At 38.7% G+C, this 22,387-nt stretch overlaps 1 protein-coding gene across 6 annotated transcripts in view; it reads left to right on the forward strand.

Moving 5' to 3' along the window:
- SLC24A2 (solute carrier family 24 member 2) overlaps window positions 1-22,387 on the forward strand; it is a 113,219-nt gene that overhangs the window by 59,061 nt on the left and 31,771 nt on the right. For 4 of the 6 annotated variants that reach the window (XM_063320389.1, XM_063320390.1, XM_063320388.1 and 1 more), the window contains 2 exons: window positions 15,757-15,807; window positions 21,947-22,042. In XM_063320389.1, coding sequence (XP_063176459.1) covers window positions 15,757-15,807; window positions 21,947-22,042 — 147 coding nt within the window. The remainder of the gene's footprint in view (window positions 1-15,756; window positions 15,808-21,946; window positions 22,043-22,387) is intronic. The other 2 variants (XM_063320392.1, XM_063320393.1) reach the window with 1 other exon arrangement.

Consider the following 22,387-nt stretch of genomic DNA (forward strand, 5'->3'; position numbering starts at 1 on the left):
TAAAGCAAAACTCCTGGGCTGCAGATGTATCTGTGGTGTCTCAAATAGGGCCAACGCAAACAAAAATAATAATCTGAAGCAGTAAGTAGCCTTCATCAAATATGTTTTAAAAACAGAACAGAAGCAGGTTGGGAAGAGCTCATTAGCAGGGGCAGAACCTTTATGACTGATTGAAGACCACAGGAAAGCTAGAAATGTCGACTGGACTACTGAAGTTCAGTAATGAAGATTCAGAAATAAGATCAGCTCTAAGTTATTTTTCCATTGCTGAAGCTTATTTCATTTGCTTCCTAGGCATAGCGTGTTCAGTGTTCAGACCCATTTTTCCCCATAGCAAGCTTACACCATGTAGTGTGATCCAGAGGCTTCCCCCTTAATGACAGTGCAAGAAAAAAGGGTTTTGAAATCCGAAATCCATCTTGGGAGACACAGAAGTCCAACACTTCTGAAAATTAGGTACTATAATTAAGTTTATTAGGTTACTCAGTGCTGTTCTTTATTATGTCAGTAAAACACTTGAGAACAATGTGGATTGATAGAGATGGTTGCAAGGGATAAATCTTATTTATATTACTCCAGTAAGATTTTCTTCAGGGTTTCTTTGCTCACAATACTTTACTGTTTGTTTGGGTTTTTTTCGCCTCTCCAAACTCTTTATCATTGTCCTGGAATTAATATTCTTCAAAAAATGTTCTATAAAGGTCTTTAAATTTAAATTTAAATAAGTGCGAGGCAGTAACCACCTGTACATTTCATTAAAACTGACACGCTGAGTTAAAATTTACAATGGGAAAAGAAATTGACCCACATTTGCAGCAGATATTGTATTTTAATGCATGACTTTCGTGAAGAAATGGCCAAGAAGACAACAGAAAATAGCCAATGTAAGTGCAGACATCTAAGTTTGTGTTAATATCAAAGGAACTCATATTTCAAATTCCCATTGACTTCACAAAGTTCAAATTTTAATTAATGAGAGTACAAAAGCGCTGATATAGGAGTCCAATTCAATAAATTCTGGATTTGTTTTTTTTACAAATACTCCCAGATGTGTAGGAGAAATGTGAAGAAAATCCACCCACTTTTCTGTTACACATTATGGTCATTAACCTTTTCTGAAGCACCACCTCATTTGTGGGCAGACTTGGCTTTCAAGATCTTTTGCACTGCAAGCAGTTTGGAAGGCAGACACAAGGAGTATTGGAGATCTGTATTGAACACTCATATTGTTTCCTGAGATTTTGAGCTTTTAAGTGTTCACATTCATTAGTCTGTATTCGGATAATTCTGACAACCTCTATAAAAGAAAAGGTATTTTAGTTTGGTGTAAATGCTGTGTGGCTCGCCAAGGTAGGTAATACTAGTTAACAAATTTGGATGGCATTGTATTTGAATTTTATGTGCAATTAAAAATCTGTGTGATAATGGATACGAGTACCTGCTGTATACAATATTGATTATCTATTTGGATCTGTATGAATTTTATCTACCAAACTCTTACCGTGTTTTTGTGTTCTAATCATCCTGTGTGTAATGAACATTGAAAAATCAACTGGTGCATGATGCCTACTTTAATAGACCTTTACCATGCTAGATAAGTAATTTTTTAAGCTGATAACATTTTGTTGTTAAGAATTAAAAGAAGGGGTAGTATTTATCAGAAGTGTCTGAGAAGTGCAGTTCATCATCTGAGGGGATGTAGAAATGTAAACGATTACCTGGTGTCTTCTCTGGCCTACACGGCTTTCTCCTTTCCTACTGCAAAAAAAAACCCCAGACATAACAAAGAAGCAAATGAGTGATTTGTGTTAGTTTTGAGTTTTGTGTAAGCGAAGGAAATTAGCTCTGTTGCACCCATGTAATGAAAGATGATGGACCTGGAGCGTGGCCTGTGAGGTCAAAGGATTTCTTTCAAAACATTTAGTGTGAGTACGGATCAGACTCAAAGGAATAGTAGAAAGAGGTTCTGAGCATTTTTCTGTCCCATTTTAGTCAGCTTAGATCCCCTCAGTATTTCTGCCAGATGATGGCTTAGATCAATAGGTCAAAAACATTGCATCATCAGCGCTATTTGTTGGATTTGCAGCGAAAGAACAGTATATGAGAACATTACAAAGCGCCGTTCTCAAAGGAAAAAAGCGTGAAAGGTGTAAATGAGAGCGGACACATACATAAGTATTCTGGGACCCCCTGCACTTGAGCATACTCCTTCTGTACTCCTCCCCCTCTCATTTCTTCTTTCCCCATTTTGCTACTGTTTATTTCCTTTGCGTTTCCTCATACTGCATCTCACTCAGCTGCACCCACCTTCTTTTGGCCTCTTCCCATAGGATGGCTTCCTCAGCGCTTGCTCTCCTTCTGGCCTGCTGGCTCCATCAGTCAAAGCACTTCCCAAGCAGACGCCAGCAGCCCTGCCGCTGGCACAGCCGAGTGGGCTGGGTTTTCAATCCCTGGAAAAGCACTCATAAATTCTGGGAGCTCTGTGCTTGACTATTCACAGCTTCCAGATCAAATATTGCTGTTAGAAGTGAAATATCTATTTGTTGCACTGCTGCTGGAAGATGCAGGTTTTCTTTCTCTTTACGTCAATAATAAAGTTCACTGCTACATTCTCTTGAATAATTGCAGGGAAAAAGGGGGCGTGAAAAGGAACACTGCTTTGTCATTTGGACTCGTGTGGGCTTTGAAATGCTGACAGAAAAGAAGTCCCATCTAAGACCTCTTGGTAGCATACGCAGTATAGAATGTATAAAACAGGCTGTGTCACGATTAAAGGTCAGCTTGACCTATACAGTGTTATTCTTACATTAACATGCAATGTATTTATAGAAAACCAGCTCATCATATTTACTCCTGAATAATTCATTTGTGTAGTCAGAAGCAACTTCTACTTTAATTGAGAGTCTCTTAAGTATGCACTTGATTGTAAGTAGGAAAATATGAAATGACAGAGAAATGACCTTCAGAAGCTTTTACTTTCCACAAAATGTAGATAAACAGGGCCATCCTGTTATAAGACACTTGGGAACCTGTCCCTCCTTTTCCCTTTCCACACAAATGTGGTTTTGCCATGGCATGTGCCTGTCTTGTGAAAGCCAGTTTGTAGACTCCTGCCATCAGTGGGCTTGCAAAGTGTTGAGCCCACCTCTCACAGATGAGTAACATCTGAGATCAGTGGGAGCTGCTGGACATTTGGCACTTTGCATTCAGGCAGGTGTGTGGCCGTGCTGTGGATTTAACAGTCTAAGACAAGGAAGGCTTCTCCTCTTCAAAATCTTGGTCTTGGCATAAAGCTTCTAAGAAGATAAGTGTTCATCTGCTCTAGCGGGCAAATATGTAGGGTATTTGTTAATGGGACGTGAACTTTGCATTACAGTTGAAACCTCGTCGTTCATTAAAAATAAAAATATCTGTATGTCATTAGGTTTTGTTTGCTTTTATCTTGTTACAGAAATAATGACCTTGGTAGAGATCATTTCCTGAGGATTAAGATTAATGACTGCCTGTGCATCAGGCTAGCATCAACTCCCAGCCAGTCATTAATCCCCAGGAAATCCTGTGCCGTATTTGCTTCTGCTTAAGTGCTGGTCTGGCAATCCTTTATTCACCGAGTAGTGAGCTGGACTGTTCATAACAGCATTACCCGTATGAATAAGGATGGCATCATCAGACCTGCTGTGTTGGTCAGGCCCCAATCCAAAATCCATGCGAATCAAGCATAAATCATGGAAATCGTTACGGCTTTTTTTCTTCTGAGTCCTGTACCTTGGATAACTTTGTCCTAGTTTTGAAACAGCCACTCCTGGGTTATGGAAGTGTAGGATTTACAAAGATCTTCTTACATTTTTTGTTAGAAGAGCGCTGTTGTTTTGCAGTGGGAGGAGGGGAAGGAAAAGCATGGAAAGTATTTTGTATTTGCCATGAATAGTAAGCCTATCTTCTCCCTACAAGACGTGGGTTACTTTAAAGAGTGATTCCTTCAGGACTGTGGAGGGAGGTTTTCCTCTCTGGAGGCTCCTATGGGTACTCTGTTGAAAGGGGAAGATACCAGTGGTGAAGTGAGGGTTCAGAGCAGCAGTGGCAGCCTGAGGCTACCTTGCTTTTCTTTCACAGCTGTAGCAGGATACAGGAAGAACGAGATCTTTTCTTTATTATGTGACCCCTTTTCTGTCAGCTGATAAGGTGCCACAGGCCAACAAAACATCTTCCACATGGGAGGATTTAGCTAGATGCTGACTCCCTTGCTCCCGTGTGATAAGGATATAACTCATATGCAAATAGCATCCTCTGCATGAAAACAAGCGTGATACAAATCTCTGTCATGGCGTAGTCCCCAGTCAGAAGTAGGTATCGTTGGCAGTTCTTTCCTGTTCCCACCTCTAGTCCTATTTCCAAAGTGGAAAACTACAGGATGTACTTCTGCAGAAAGGTTGTTGTTTGTCTTATATGCTTTACTTTTTTTTTAAACATAAATACGGTGCATGTTATTGGTGAGAGAAGTAACCTTCTGTTACATAAGGCTGAGCTGATGATTTTGTCGCTTCCTTCACTGAATGCTGAAGAATATGGTACTATCACTGTCTGCTCTGACAAAGAAAAAACAGAAACCTGCATTCATGCTTCTCAAGAAAATAAAGAATGATGTGATACTCAAAGTTTTTGACATAGTAGTGAATTATTTATAATTACTCACTAGATCCTGTCATGTTCCTAGATACTGATCTTAAGAATTTCCCAACTTTTCTCTTCACCTCAAACTATTTTGCTTAACTTGCTGCTGCTGCTACTTGTGTTCTTTTTTGAGGTGTCTTTAAAAATGTCAGCTTACGCCCTGGACAGCTGAAAAAGCTTGGGTAACCTTCAGGTGCCTGGTCACTCAGCAGGCTCCCAGCTTTGGTCTCATTTTGCAAAACCCTTGTGCTCTTGTTCTTCCCTTGGCCTAGGTAAGCTGCACCATCATGTCTGTGCTCACTCCCATTGGGAACCTTTTTTGGCTGAAGCTGTTTAGTTGTTATATCCTCGGAGAAGTAAGAGCAGGCAGCTCAGCTTACACCAGCTCCTGTGTAACGCTCAGCTGCTGCATTGCTGAAATAACCTGCGCGCTCCCACTTTCCTCAGTTCCGGCGTGTGGATGCTGCAGGACTTCAGTGCACTTCCTAGCACCATGCCAGAGATGAAAAAAATAATTCTTCTGTGGCTTATAAGCACAAGAGCGTTTTATCTAACATGAGAAAATAGGCGAATCTAGAGAAAATTGATAAAAATAATTGTGTGTGTTATTAACTACCTGTGCTCTGGATCCTTCATCATTCGTGAGCATCCTTTAGGCATACTCGTGGGCTTGCAAAGGAACTCATCATCCTTCTTCTTGCACACTTGTTCTTACCCAGCTTGTAACGGTTGTTGCCTCCTCTTCTGGCCCACCAGGGTAAAACAGCCCTCTAAGCAGGGCGCTGAGAGCATTTTGGCTTTCTTCTCTACTGAAGGCTGGAATGCTGGCAAGGGACTTCTGCCAGAGAAGGTGGGGGCTCCCTGCCAGGCTCACATACAAATTAATAGCTGTTAGTTATAATCTAGTGTCTTCCCTTTGTCTCCATCCTATGGTATCTCAGTCTGATACAAAGATAGGAAGCCAATATAAAGGGCAATTAGGCTTACCTTCAAAATGGAGTGTTATGTCGTACAAAGGCAGATACTCATACCCTCTTTATGCAGCTAGCTTTCACAGGTATTTTTTTTCATGTATGTTGGAAGAGACCTCTTGAATTACAGAATTCAGTTAGCCCAACCCCCTGCTTAAGCAGGAACAGCTAGAGTAGCTTGCCCAGGACAGTGTCCAGTCATGTTTTGAATATCTCTACAAATGGAGACTCTACAAAGTTTCTGGGAAACACATTCAAGTGCTTGACTGTCATGACAGTAAAAGGTGTTTTCTTGTGTCAGGGTGGAATTTTCTGGGTTTTAATTTGTGCCCATTGGCTCTCCCCCTGTCAATGGGCACTTCTGAGAAGAGTATCGTTCCCTCTTCTTCTTTCCCTCCCATCAGGTATTTACACATGACATAGGATCTCCCTGACCTTTGTCTCCTCCAGGCTGAACAGTCCCAGCTCTCTCAGCCTCTCCTCATGTGGGAGATGCTCCAGTTCCTTCATGAACTTTGTGGCCCAGTGGTGGACTTGCTCCAGTATGTCCACGACTCTCCTGTGCTGGTGAGCCCAGGACTGAACTGAGCACCCAGATATGTCTCAGCGGCTCTGGGTGGAGAGAAAGTATCACCTCATTCGACCTGCTGGCAATGCTTTGCCTAACGGATCCAAGGATGCTGTTGTCTGCCTTTGCTGCAAGGGTACATTTGCTACCCCAGCTTTCATTGGCATGGTTCTTTGCTCAGTCATTAGCAAAAAGAAAGATTTTACCTGGGAAAGATTTTAAACAGCTGAATGAGATTGGTGAAGTGATGACGCACGTAACTTTCCTCCTTTCCACTTTGTTTACCTTTCAACTATGGTAGAGACCACAGAAATTCTGTTCCTAATTTAGGTGCCTGAGGTTGAGTGGTTGGTATAGATGAGACGAGTAATTTTACAGGTATCTCCAACATCAAACTGAATTTGGAAACTGTAGGTAGAACTCCCCATGCTGCCAGAATGAGCAGCAGCATAGATAGAGTGGAAACCATGGGTTATGTGCAGCTAAGGGCAGATCTATTTAAATAAGCAGAAATGGTATTTTAAATAGCCCTGTTAATATCTGTCAGAAAGTGGAGAGAGAGAAAAATTAAATAGCTGTTTCCCCTGGTGTTACTTAAGATTTCAAAGACAAAGATGAATATCAGTTGAATTTAGAAACTTCCATGTAGCACACATAAGATATAAATGTCGCTGTAACAGCTGTAGAACCTGATCTGTCTACAAAGATGTGTGCTTTTGGCATAGAGAAAATGGTATCTTAGGTTAATGAAGAGAATTTTATTATGAAGTTTTGGTTCAGCTGATTTATCTAAATGTCAATCAGAAATGTATATCTACAACCAAAGAAGCAGACTTTTGAAGACTGAAATATTTTACTGAGTGGGTTCGTTTAGCATACATGCAGAGACCACTTAATTCTTGTCATATTTTGGGAATGTTGGTCTGGCTTTGTCTAAAGACAGTGGCTGCACTTCCATGACTATAGGGTGAGCGGGCTTGTCACTTTTATCCTACCCACAGAATGTGTCTACAGTTAGTGACAGGTATCAAAAATTGGGTATGTTTTTGTTATACATAACTGGTGATGCAAAGAAACCCTTACAAATTTCTCTCAGAATTGGTGGTTCAATGGCAAAATGTAGCTCTTTGTTGTGATGCTCTCAAACTCTGCAGCAATAAATGTCAGGTTTGCTTAACTTCACACGGTCCCAAAATGCAGAAGGAAGGCAGCACTCATTGCTAGTTTCACTGACAGAATTTCTAGCTACTTAAAAATTGAAGAATAGATCTCCCTTTAAAATCAGTATTGCTCTTTGTAGGTAGCAAATTTTAAATAATGGAAGTTTTCCGATGCCTTTTTTTGATTTATTTTTGAAAATCTGAAATCTAATCCTTGTGTTTGTTTTGTGGTAAATGTTAGTTTTCACAACAATTTATTTCTGCGTGTCATGTTTTATTCTTTTAACTAGAATCTACTCAAGCAGCTCACTGCAGGCAAAACTCTTGTCTCTCATCTCCATGATATTTTCCAGTGATGCCCTGTTCTTCAGACAGCATATTCTTCTTGGGATTCCCTACAGAGTGTGCAAAGAAGACATGAATATTTAAATACAAGCGTGGTCCCAGAGCAGAGTACAGCTGTCCTGACTATGCATTTCCATGCTTAATGGCTTTAGCTTCATTTTAAGTCTCTTCCTAACTCTAAATTTCCTTGTTAAAAATATTAACAACAAAGAAAATTAATAATTCAGAAACCCGTACATCAGAGAATAATAGTAGCTATGAGGGACTTTTTGTTGAAGCTGAAAGTGGAAGATTTCCTTTAGTACAGTTTGTACATGACAGATGACTTCATCCTCCACAGATTGGTTGTATTTTATGACTGGATAGTGAGAGAAAATTATGCTGCCCTTGCATTATTCGCCTTGGACATGTTGAAAATCAGAATAGCTGGAATTTATTGCAGCTGCAGTTGTATGTGTCCGGTACCCCACAAACACTCAATGAAATCTTGACCGCATCAGAATCAGAGGTAAAGCTCCCAGTATTATCAGTACGATGAGGTTTTCACTTCTACATCTTGGAATTCCTGTTTTTGTGAATGTTTGAAAATTCTTCAAAGATAAATAACCTCTTCAAAGTCAGCAGGAATTGGGTTTGATCCAGGTAGGGTCAATTCTTTTATATATTGGTTGTTTTTTTATGTTACTACATTCTAGAGAATGCATGGCGCTTGCCTTCAAGAGTTTGGTGACAGATGACACAATGGTAACTTCTGAGTGAAAGAAGATCAAAAAGGAAACAAAGCCCTCAGGAACAAGCAACTTCATGCTTTTCTTAAATTATAAAAGAAAATCACCTAAAAATGTCAAAAGCAGTGCCTGACACATAATAGTCATTTAAATTACTTTTTCTCTTTTGCATACATGTGTTAACAACATGTCATTGCTCACCTCCTTAAAAATATTTGCTTTATAGTCTTTATCAATTAAAACCCTGTGGATCCTCTGGCAAATTTCCTTTTGTCACCACAAGAAGATTTGTTAGACAGTATGGACTGTAAGAACAGTGGGTTTTCAGTCTTCATTTTAAATGCTGCACTAAGAGCAAAGTAACAGGAAGATCTTGCTTTTGTGCGAGTGTTGTGACTATCCTGAGCTGCCCAGAACTCTACTGATATGATTGTGTAAATTTTTAATTATATTTCTATTCACACTCCAATTTGTTAAAATTGCAATAAACTCCTAATAACAAAAGCAGAGAACTTTAATAAGCTTTTTATCAGGACAAAAACACCTACAATAAAAAACAGAGTAAACACATGTGAAGAGAGGGAACAGGAATAGAAGGCTTGCAATTTAAAGACAAAATGAAAAGTGACCACATGTGTTTTTAGAGGTCAGATGCACAAAGTATTACATAATTCAGTTACTCCCAATGTATTGCCTTCTGGTCAAGTACCTGAAAGTCTTAATTTATGTGGTTTTCTTTATTTGCTCAGGAGTATTAAGAAAGCAGCACTGGTAGTATCATAATCCAAAAAGATGTAGTTCTAAAATGCGTGCAGCTATTATTATTTACTGTATTACTTAGATCCAAAAGAGGTCCCTTTGTATTTTCCACTGCACCAGTCAGTGGCAAAGCCTCCATTTTGCAAGAATTGGCAGCTTAAAGGTCCACAAGTAAAAATGTAGGCTATAATGTTTAAGTATAAGTTGCATAGTTTGGATTATCTGGAGGTAGTAGGAGAAAAAGTCTTCTGCTTTTTAAAACATTTGTTTTCTCTCCTCTGCATTCTGCAGTGCTAATACATACAAACTCCGACAGCAGGCCCAGTCTATCCCTGATGGGATATATGGCCTCTATGAGAGAGTTAAGAATTTTATGGAGTCATAAAAGGTGGGAGTCAAAATTAAGATGAGATTGACTGAAAGAAAATTATTTCAAAAGAAATTCTTCCTTTTTAAAATTCCCAATGCCTGATATCCTTGAGTTGGTTCAATTTTTTGTGTTTTGCCTCAAATAGTCTATGTACAAAGCCATTATCTTTTATTAAAGATCTGCTAGGGGTTAGGACTCTCATTTTACACCTGTAACATTGATTTCCACTAGATCTTTCATAAGTTTTTAGCACTGAGAGCTCTTTGTTCCTAATCTAACATCATTGATGAAACCAAATCAAGCTTTGATTCCAATTTAGATTGGATAACCACTACAACTTATCTAGCAAGACTTTTGAAGTGGCCTCCTTTTTTTTGTTTATGGATGAGTCTTGATCACCTAATCGAATATTCTGAAGATCACGATGGCTACAAGAACTGACAGTAAAGATTAGGGAAAGACAACCTAGCCCTCCTTGATGTTATAATTTGAATTCCTCTAAAGCCATTGGCCTAACTCCCCAGCCTTCTTTTAAAAAATGTAAATAAAAAAAAGGAGATCCTGTTAAGCATGATGACAACAGTAAGTGCAAATCAGAGGTTATATCAGAAAGATGTAAAGGGGAAGAGTGGATTAACAAATTAATGTCTTTTACTGTCAGGCGCTTGCTGAAATTATGTGTGCAGAATTATGTGTGCAACTACTAGCACAAAAATTCGCTTCTGTCTCTGGTACTTGAATAGGCTTCATGTTTACACTCTTTTTAATAATTATTTGCTCGCTTTTAAGTTGCAGTTCTTGGCTGCATGCTCATTCTTAATTTCATTATCCACTTTGAGCCCATACTCTCTCATTTCACTTTTCCCTTATGCCTTACATATTCAGCCTTTTTCTAGGTTGAATTTATGGGTATGAAAACTCAGGAAAAAGATATGCTCTCCATCTGCTTGTTCCAGAATGCCTCACAATTTCTTTTAAGCCAAGCTCCCTCTGATGCTGATAAGGGATTATGCCTTGACACTTCAATAACTGTGGAAGTCAAACACAAGGAAGGTCAAGTAAATGCAACTGTGGAATTGCACTAAAAATTCAGGGATTGCCTTCAGTGATTTCTGTGTAGCAGTTTTGTTTTACGTAAAAGATATGTCAACTTTGAAGCTGTTTAATTACCTTGGAGAAGTCTGACATGAATTTTTATACAACTATTTTTTTATGCAAACTGAAAATCTTATGCTTGTCAAGAAACCTGCAATGCATTCCTTTGTTTTGAGAGTCTGAGTTCACATTTTTCATGAAGGCATACACGCCTTCAGCAATATAGGTTGCTATCTGTAAAAGAGCTGTATATCTTATGAGTATTATGAGAAACTCTGAGCCAGTCTCATTTCAGACATAACTAGGGACAACTGCAGTCTGTATCTGAGATCTTCATAGCCGGAGAGCAAAGAGAAATACTGACTACGCTTTCCTTCTATGGCAGCCAGGGGCACTACGCTTAAAAGGTAGAAATGAATATTTCACCACTGACTGTACCTACAATACTTAGTGAGTGAACATTGAAAATAAACTGAGTAATTGGGGGTTTTATTTCATAGAATCATAGAATATGATAGAATAGGTTGGAAGGCACTTTAGGTGTGTGACTAAAGGTCAGTTAGTCCAGACCCCCTGCAATGCGCAGGGACATCTTCAACTAGATCAGGTTGCTCAGAGCTCCATCCAGCCTGACTTTGAATGTTTCCAGGGATGGGGCCTCCACCACTTTTCTGCGCAACCTGTTCCAGTGTTTCACCACCCTCATCATAAAAATTTTCTTCCTTTTATGTAGTGTAAATCTACCCTCTTTTACTTTAAAATCATTACCTGTTGTCCTATGGCAACAGGTCCTTCTAAAAAGTTTGTTCCTATCTTTCTTACAAGCCCCCTTTAAGCATTGAAAGGCCCCAATAAGGTCTCTCCGGAGCCTTCTCTTGTCCAGGCTGAACAACCCCAACTCTCTCAGCCTTTCTACATAGGAGATGTGTTCCATCCCTCTGATCATTTTTGTGGCCCTCCTCTGGACCTGCTTCAACAGGTCCATGTCTTTCTTGAGCTGAGGGCCCCAGAGCAGGACATAGTACTCCAGTTAGGGTCTCATGATAGTGGAATAGAGGGGCAGAATCACCTCCCTCGACCTGCTGGCCACGCTTCTTTTGATGCAGCCCAGCATACAGTTGGCTTTCTGGGCTGAGAGTGCACATTGTGAGCTCATTTCCAGCTTTTCATACACTCTCAAGTCCTTCGCGTCAGGGCTGCTCTCAATTGCTTTATCCCCCAGTCTTTATTGATACAGGGGGTGCCTCAGCCCAGGTGCAGGACCTTCCACTTGGCCTTGTTGAACGTCATGAGGTTCACATGGGCCCACTTCTCAAGCTTGTCCAGGTCCCTCTGAATGGCATCCCATCCCTGAGGCCTGCCAACCACACCACTCAGCTTGGTGTCGTCTGCAAACTTGTTGAGGGTGCACTCGATCACACTGTCTTTGTCATTGATGAAGTTGTTAAATAGTACTGATCCCAGTACGGATCACTGAGGGACAGCACTTGTTATTGATCTCCATCTAGGCATTGGGCCATTGATCACTACCCTCTGGATGAGATGAGCCAACCAGTTCCTCATCCACTGCAAAGTCCACCCATCAAATCCATATGTCTCCAATTTAGAGAGAAGGAAGTTGTGGGGGACTGTGTCAAAGGCCTTACAAAAGCCCATGGCAGTGACATCCATAGCTCTTCCCTTGTCCACCATTGTCACTCCATCGTAGAAGGCCACTAGGTTGGTTAAGCAGGACTTGCCCTTGGTGAAGCCATGCTGGCTTGTCTAAAAGGTAATTGAAATTACAAACAATCTAGCACTGTTGACTACAAGCATTATTCTTTCTGTTTACTTTGATATGGTGTGGCACCTACATACACAGTCAAGAACAGTAGGTAATAAAGCAAATGTTGTTGTAATACTTGAGGAATGTCAGATAGGATTATCAGGAACCCTCTGTTCTCTTCTGGTGTAAAAATATGCAGAAGGGAACAAATCAATTCAATGACTCTGTCACTGTCGAGGATCAGCTGTTAAGCCGCATCTGTGCATCCTCGTTGTTTCATGTGACCAGCAGGGATGCAGGTACTGGCTGTCAGCCAGTCTGTTTGCTGTGACCTCCCTGTGAGAACTGCGTAGCATGTTCATGAAACTGGAATTATCAAATTTTAATAGTGTTGGATTTTGGAGTATTTTTTCAAGTACCCTTTTTCACAGTATTTCAGATTTCCAATTCCATTTAAAATCAGTTTATTTTAAAGTCTGACTTCTTCCAATACCGTATTTTTTTTTCAAAAAGTACTTCAGTTCAGTTTGAGTTTAGAGTCATATTGAACATAATATTATTGTAACAGGAAAATTCAAAAATAACTACCAAAGAGCAGATTTAATCCAAATTTTACAGCAGAAGCCAGTGCAATATATTTGAGGCAGACTGTACAGAGGCAGACCTTTCGTGTTGCTGAGCACCACTCGCCTAAATAATCTTGAAATCCACAAAATAATTCATGTGAATACGTGCAGCTGACGTTTTGTGGCATCATCATTGTGCAGTCGGTGGGCTGGTGATTGTATAAAATGTTCCGCTTTGGGTATAGAACTGTAAAACCTTTGCAGAATGTAATCTGACCAGCAAGATTAGAATTTTCCTGGAAATAATTTTGATAACTTCAAGAATTAACCTAGTTTAATCCTCGGCATGTTGAATTGCTAAAGTGCCCAGAACATCATTGTCATGAGCATCATGCGATCTCATGGATCCCCTTGTTTCTTTTCTCTTTGGTATCTGTAAGGTCAGAGTCTCCTTTTTTCCTACCTGTTTGTCTTGTGTCTCTCACTTCAGATGGGAAGGAAGTAGATCTAAACCAGATTGTCAGTACGTCAAGTGCCCTGCCTTTCTGCTGCTGCTTTTATTTCTTCTGGAGGTTTAGCGTAATTCAACATTGTTGTTGGCTTCCTCTGAAACCTCTTCTGCTTCATCCATTAAGTCAGAGACCTCATGCTATCATTCAGTTAATTCTTAAGTTTGTTGCTATGGTACAACCTCCTCCTTCTCGACTTCGTCCTCCTGCACCCCCACCCTTACTCTGTTTTGTCTGTGACTTTATACAGCCCCCCTCTGGCAGTGTCATCTCCTCTATGTACCTCCATTTATCTGATTACTCCCGGAGTCCTTTGGGCATCTGTTTTCCACTCCTGTCCTCATCCTCCAGTAGATGCCTCACCCCAGGTTCTAGCAAAGACGCATCAAGGCAGAGATCAGTGAGAATAAGTTTAAGCAAAGGTCCTGGCTGTAGAGTGAGGAGATACTGAGCCTTAATTAAACAGCACATGTGGTCCCAAATGCTGTATTGCAGGGAAGTCCATATTGAAGTTTTTGGGAGCTCTTCCCGGGAAAGGAATTCAAATCATTGGGACTAAAGTCAAGATGGTAGGACAATAGCTTCTTTTATGTAAAAGCAGCTACAAAGATTACACAATGCTAAGAACATTTTTACAAAACAGTATATGCATTGTTTAGCATTATAAAACAGTATATTAAATTCTGGCGTTAAATGATGTCTTTCTTTCCTTTAAGAGAGACTTAGAGTAATGTCATATTCTATTGGGCATACTTCTGTGCAAGTAAGACACTGCATTGTACGAGCAAGAGTATATCAATATTTGTAACTGGTTTTGATAAAGTATGTCTATGAAAAAATAATTACAATCCAATCATAATTATTTTAAAAATTTTAAAGTGATAATGCCCTGTATTTTTTAGTTACATGGCATAAAGCTTTCTCTGATTCTGCAAATGATGTAAAAAATGTTCGTTTGGCGGATTCAGGTATCTGCAAATAGATTTAAAAAAAGGCAACTTCGAAAGTATCAGATTTGCATATCATCACAGTATTTTATAGTTAAAAACTAGTAGCCAGACCTCTATTGAAATTCACCCTCGTAGAAAAGTATTGAAAGATCATGAAGTGCATCAGCTAAAAACAAAATAATTGGACAGCATTTATACAATTAATTGCGCTGTTTCATAAACATGAAGAGAGAATATTTCCTAAGAAAACAGCACTACCAAACTGTTAGGTATCCATTTTTAATGATTACACTCTGTCAAGGGTTGGATGCTCAGAAGCTCAGTTGTTAAACTTTGCATAACAATGATGAGTGAAATCATCCACAGATTCCTCAGACAAATAATTTACAAATTCCTCTTTACTTAATTTTTCTCTGTCCTATATTAATGATTGTATTTATATATATAAATTGTATTTATATTTAAATTAAACTGTATATCATATTTCTATATTATATATTTATAAATATATTTACATTTATGCAAAACTTTAAGAAAAAATTCTTTAAGAAATGAAGTGTAAAGCAACATCGGGAGGAAAAAGGTAATTTCATGCAAGACTGTATCACACAGAAAAATAACAGTAGCCCTAAAGATCTGGAGATCTCTGTATTCCATTCTTTTCTCTGTCCTGCTAGAATATAGCAATGCAATATATTCAGATCTATTTAATTATTTGATTAATTTAGGTTTCACACCACCTGATGAAGTGAGTAAATATGTATTTTCTGATTTCACAAGTGACAAGAGAGTGGTTAAATTAAGTAACCCCTCTAAAGCAAGTCAGTATCAGTACTGGTATCAAAACAATGCTTGCGGGGCAGCATTATGAACAGTTCATTAGATTATATGCTTTGAGATTTTTTGCTTAATTTGGATGCGTAAGTATTTGAATATATCTGACCTGGGGAATGTTAAAAGGGCTTTGTTTCCAAAGCTCCTGCTGATTAGGTACAGTCAAGGTTTATTATGTTTTAACAAATGTAGAGGCACCAAACTGGCAATCACCTGGAAAAGGCAGAATTTTAGATTTCAGTGCTTACTCCTACATGCCCCTTTAGCCAGCTACTTATCTAAAGCCAGTGACTTTTGAAATTTCGGGAGGGGAAGGCACTTCCATTTCTGTAATCCGTGTTTCGCTGTCCTGCAGAATTTTTGGCATAATCACTGTTCGAGTTTATGAAGCACATGCAAAAACGTGTACATTTTTTGAATGTCTGCTGGTTCCTTATCTTTGTGTCTTTTACTGTGATGTTGTAGAGCTTGGATCATATGGAAACCTAAAATATTATGACACAATGACTGAAGAAGGTAAGAAATATTTTAGAATTGTTTGTATCAGCTTTTTTTGAAGCCCTTTAAGCGCCTTTTGTGTGTTTACTTTTTCCTTCATTTTTCTTAGTCCTATTTTCAGTTTCTCCATTTTTGAATAACTCCTTTTTGCATGTCTTTATTGACGGCGTGATCAGTTATGGCTCTTTTTTGAGGTTTTTGTTTTCAGCATTTCAGTTTTGCTATTTCAAATAAGGAAATACAATGTAATGCTTTTATTAAAGAACATACATGCAAAACCACACTTGCAAATCATACGGCACAGTATAACATCGATTGCAGATCCTTATTTTATGCCATGTTTTACTATGCATTCAAGAAGATGAATGGATGGATGGATGTTCAAATCACTCGGTTTGAGAACAATTATGAAGTTACTTCAGTTTACTGTATTATTCATGAGTAATGAATAAACTTTCAAAACTAGGCATGACTATTCCTGGTGTGTTAAGTGTATGCTTAATTGCAATGCAAAAATTACGCAATTTAAAATCATGATTCTAGCAATACAAGAAGGAAGCAATTAGGGCCTGAATCAGGGCTCAGTGAAATCTTGGGAAATTTTTCTGCTGATTCAAAAGCATTGCAGGAAAGCAGTTAACTGTGTACTAAATTTGCAGCACGTGCTTTCAGTCCTAGTGCAGTCAGCATTTCTATAATTTGGAAGTTTCCCTGAACTGAGACCTGACTGTCTGAAGGATCAAGGCCTCTTGTCCAGTTCTCTGATTATAATGCCAGGAAGATGGTTTCATGAATGTTCCGTTTAGTAATTAGTGGTGTGTTTGAGAATGCAGATAAGCTCGAGGCCTGTAGGAAAGTTATCAGCCTATTCCTACATATTTTTAATGTTGGGAATGTAAGACAAATAGCTTAATTCTCTGTTTTTAAAAACACAGTGATTTTCTAGTTCAGATTAATCTTGAAGTTAAAAAGGTTTTAAGAAAACCTTCATTATATGACTTTCTCATGATCATTTCTCCAGGGAGGGGATGCTGGGGGAAATGATAACTTCTGACTATTTCCCGTTTTCTGTATCTGCTGTTGATACTCAAATATAACCTGGCTGTAGGAGATTCTTTCCACCTTTGTGCCTGATGTTGGAAGATGCTGGTTTCTTCTGTAGCAGGCGTGTGCTCATAGGGCAGTGTTGCCACAACACCCTCCATTGCCCAGACTCACCACCTGATTCACAGGGGTGGCACCGACACAAGATAATATGTCTGAGAAGAGATTTTACCAGGCAAACAGTGCTGCCTGTGTTGTTTAAATACACCTCTGAAGCACCTGAAATGAGTCGTTCACCCAGGCCATTCAGATCCAGCTACCAGAGCTGAAGCTTTTGCAGTATGTCTCATCTCAGTCTGTATGACAATCAAGATGCAAAGGTCATTTCTCACTATAGCCTCCAGCTGGCTATATTAAGGTTTTTCTTCTCTCTGCTGAAGTATTAAATCTACCATTTCAAAAGCAGTCACTACATTAGTGACTATGATACTATGATATGATAATTGTAAATGATATCATAATCACTTGATATATCAAATGGTATCCATAATCGTAAGTACTCTATTGATAGTTAAATGTAGCTATTTGTGGGAAAATACCCATGCAAGTACAATACATACAAATATATATACATCTGTATATATTAATACTGTGCCTATGCTGAAGTAATGCTGTTAATATTCAGTGTCATCTCAGAAAGCACTCCTCATTAATAGTAATTCAGGACCATACCGTAGCAATAGCAAAAATCAGTGACAAATACCTTCCAGTAGCAACCATAACAAAGGAAGCTCCTTATCTTTAGGAGTATTAACACTGGCAAGAGTCTATGATACAGCTTACCTTCTCAAATACAGCTGTCATCATTGTTTTCACGTGTCTCACAAAGCAAGTTATGAATAATGTGTCCCAGAAGCTGTATTTAGATCAAAGTGTGCTATATTTTGAACTTTCTGTTTGGATTTTCACTCTGCGCCACACTTATTTGCATTATCCGTTTTCCTCTTTCCTCTTTCTCTTCCTTTTTTGACTGAGCTTTTTAAACATTTTGTACAGAAATTTAGTCACAGGAATATGTAAACCCAGTTACAAATTCTTGGATTTTTTTTTCTAATACAGTACATCCTTATCCCGAGGTCCTCAAACCCTGGGAGGAGAAAGGTAGCAAATCTTTCAGTCCTCCCGTGGAGAAGCACAGGCACATGTATTCTTGCTGCCATGTCAGAACAGTCAGAGACAACAAGTAACGGTTAGGTCACAGTACACAATCAGATGTGACCTAATGGCCAGAGGGCCAGTGTAGTCCATATTTTAGAAACTGATCTCTATTGTTTTGTTTGCTCCTATTTGGTCTGAAAGTGACTTTAAATTAATTACAGATTAATCAGGCCCAACTGGGAGAGAAAAATATACCCTACCAGAAGGAAAGAGAACCTCACAGTAACCTTGTACTGTCACGTAACCTCCACCAACCAACAGCCTTCAACATAGCAAAACTGCACGTATTTTCATTTGATGCTTCTGTGGGATTTTAAAGTTAAAGGAGAAAGCACGTGAGGTGGATTTCTGGAATTGATCAGTTGTGACCCACTAGTTGTGTTCCACAACTGGCCACAAGCAGGACCCAGTACAGTTCAGGTACAGTCCAGACTGCTCAACAGTCACAGATTTGACATCTTCAGACTCACAAAAGCTTGGCTATAGCTGCATAGATGTAGTAATTTGCATTTGATGAGAGGCTGAAACTAGACAAATGGTAGAGCCTTGAATTTTTTAAACAAGTGAATTTCCGAAGATAAACTGTTTTCTTATCAAATCAAAGGCGTTTCTGACACAGGGAATCTGCAGTCTGCAATTCAGACTGTAGTCAAAGGATTGGCTTCTTAATATATCCTGCATCAGGAGGAGAATCTCTGCCAACTGATGCCAGCTGGAGTTACTCATGTAGATCAAGGCATATCTATATTATGCAATACTGATTTATTTGCATATATTCAAATAAAACCAATTCAGTTTTAAGCAGCCTTCTTTGCTAATCACCTCGCCTTGATCTCCTGTTCCGTGTACCCCATCCTTTGTAAACTAAAGTGAGCTGCAAAATGTGAGTTCAGCGAGTCTAGACTAATTAGGAATTTTCTGTAACAATATATCCTATTTGGGGACTGTGGAATCAAGCATTCTCATTCACCTGAACTCTCATGGTACCAAATAGTCTGAAAATTACTCATAGGTAGTCAAACCCGTAGTACATAGGGCTGTTAAGAAACATAAGCTCCTACCTTCTCCTAGCAATAAGAACATAAAATTCCTATAGATTGTTTTAGTACCCCCCACCTAAGGATGAGAAAAAGGCATGAAGAAGATCTGTGCCTAAGATGAAAACTCTGGGCCATTCTGTAAGTTTGAATGACTTAGAAACATCCTGAGCTGGTCCTTTTTCCTGGTGGCTCTGTGATTCCCCTTCACTGAACAAGTTTTGATTTGGTTTGAAGGAGGAAAATGGCAGGGAAAGGGAGGGAGAAGTCATAGCTCTGCTGTCTTTTTACACCTCACTGTCTTCATGCAGGCTATTACGACTGCTTTCCTCAGTTTCATGCTTTTGGTAGTCGATACTATGTCTTTTAATCATTTCCTCACAGTTTGTTACCTACACTGAACGAATCAAATGGAAGGTAATGATGTAAAACAATGTAAGCTGAAGCGTGCATGTAGTGAGAAATAAAAATAAACTAAAATATAGTTTCCATTTCAAATGTTGAGGTTAATTTCTGTGACAGTGACTTATAACTGTGGAACAGTCTCCTGAATGAAGTGGTGTTGCTTACAATGTTAAAAGCCAATGAAAGAAATTCTTCCTAGGGATGGGAGGAGGCTTTTGGAAATGTGAAAAAAATTGAAGACAACTTCAATTAAGCTAATCTAAAACAATATGAATCTCTGTGGAAATATTTTATTTTCAGTTCAATAATGGCTCAAGTTCCTCTATTAAGAATACCTAACCAGTTTCAAACAATCTCTCAAACAAAAGGCTAGAGTATCCTTGTAGAATTCTGCCTCACTTTAATTAAACTTTTTTTAAATTGAACCTTAAATTAAAAGGTCTTACATCATCCTGAAGTAGGTGGAGACATGCATGGTTCCACAGATATTTCTCAGAAAATGTCTCAGTTGCATCATTTGCATCGCTTGCAAAAAATGCATTTATGTATTTTGGGCATCACAAGCCAAATTCTCAAACATATGAAGCTGAGTTGGGGTCTGAAGCCTAAAGTAATCCTATAGTAAACTGACATACATATTGTATGAAAATTAGGCAGGCACCTTTCAGTATCTACCCATGCTTCTGGATAAGCACTATTTAAATGCCCCTAGTGTTTCAAAAGAAGTTAGGAACAGACTTGACTCTTAGCATTTCAGCTTAAAATATTTGGAAATATGATTCACATTTTTTCCTCTGTTTTTTTTTTTTCTTTCTCTTATCTGGTATCCCAAGCAATTCCCTTTCTCTGTATATCTATCTCTCTTTCTTTCTTTCTTTAAGTCTTTGTTTCTTCTTTGCCTTCTAACTAAAATCTCCGCCACTGACCCCGTGGACTGAAATGATGAGATGGCTTGCTGTTTATGATTATGTTCTACATATAGATACTCTTCTGCAGGCAATTTTACTCTAGGTACCATGACCTCTAGGTACTCTAGGTACTATAACCTCTGCAATATATTGTGAATGGCTAATTATTTTCTTGAAGCATGATACGTTTGTGAAAAGATAGGAGCTGCTGAAAGGACAGTACTTATTATTAAATCTTTGTGGTATTTTTATTACTTTCCAAGTTATTTGCTGTTGACAAATTAATTCCACTTCCCAGTAAATGATAGCTGCTAGTCACTGCGGACTGTGCATATGCTTCTTCACATGCAACACTGTTGGTACAGGGGTTTGAAGCTTCCACTTGTGAGAAGGGAGGAGAGGATTTCTTTCTTGACTTATGATTTATTCTTCTGTGTCTTTTATTTCATATTGGAAACAGTGACTGTTATACAAGTAGCTGAGTTCATTCATGGCTTCTTGCTGATACTTGCCACTGTTAATCAATTCTGTGATTCCGTTGAAGTAGCTTTTGGTCTTAAGCCTGCAATGTTTTTGCTGCAGGGACACTGAAAGTTTTCAGTGGATTTTTTTTTTAAATGGAGATGGAGAATTAAAACAGTAATAGTGTACTATAGCCACCAGTTTTCCTTTTAAAAAGATAACAAAAAAATGCTTAAAGGGCAAGAGCAATGAGAATAACAATAAAGGCAGGTACGTCATCTTTCTACACAACATAGACTGTCATAAGCTATCCAAAGAGAAAGATCAACCAATGTAGGGGAAAGATTAAATTAATTTCACTTAATATTTGCCATCTTTGACATCGCCTAGCTTGAATGTGTCATTTAGACTCAGTGATCAATAAAGAGTGACAGGATCAAGGATAAGGACCTCTCTTAGGATGGGATGAGTTGCCGTGGAGACAGTTTAGATGATGAGCTGAATGGTTAACCTCACAGGAGACAAAAACTACCTGGCAGGTTGAAAAGAAAATTTACCTTTGAGAAACTAGTATGGAAATCATGTATTCTGGAGATTTCTTCTTCCCCTTCTGAAGTATCTGTAGAAGTCACAGGCACATAGCTGAGTGCAAAGTGACAAAGTTGACCGCAGTCACCATGACGCAATTTATGGGTTCACCTGAAATTCTGTGTTACTGTGCTACTAATTGAGACCTGAAACTCTTTGTGTTTGCTTATGATATCTTTATTCATGTGTATTCATCTTCTGTTTAGGCTGAAATCCTACACCAGCACTTATATAGGTGGAATATTGCTGACTGCTTCTGAAGAAAAAGAATTTGTTGCTGAGTTTGCAGAATAGAAAAAAAATTACATTTTTATTTCCACTAAAAAGAAAAAAAAAGTATATATGAGAACATCGGATAGTGTTTAATAACATCTTTCCTGTTTGAGGAGGGGTGGAAATGGACTATTATCACTGATTTATGGAGCCTACGCTATGGCAAAAAAACTTCGCTTCTCTAAATGGCTGCATTTTAATAATGACAATGCTTTCTTTTAGGGAAGTTCAAGGAAAGGGCCTCAATTCTGCATAAGATCGCCAAAAAGAAGTGCCAGGTGGAAGACAGTGAAAGGCAGAATGGAGCTGCTAATCATGGTGAGTGCAGCAGTACAGATTTATCACCTGCTCCTGAGGGCCTTTTTCACTGTTTTATTTGGCTTGAAGATCCTTAGGGATTAATTTCTCCTTCTACTCCATTTATCCTTTCATAGTATAAATATTCTGATTGCCTATCCAAAAGAGTATGAAACTTATGGACAGAACAGGAGTTAAGCGCAAGAAGAGGAGGTCAGTTAAGGCATCTGGAAAGCCTCCTGGCAGGGTTGAAAAGAAAAAAGCAATGCTGATTTTGGATATGTGTTGAAGTGCCAGAAATAGACAAAACTTACTCACAGTTTATATGTGAAAATTAAATTAATTTATTGAGCTGCTCTAGGGGAA

This window comes from Chroicocephalus ridibundus, chromosome Z, assembly GCF_963924245.1.
Source record: "Chroicocephalus ridibundus chromosome Z, bChrRid1.1, whole genome shotgun sequence".
NCBI classification, from domain to species: Eukaryota; Metazoa; Chordata; class Aves; order Charadriiformes; family Laridae; genus Chroicocephalus; species Chroicocephalus ridibundus.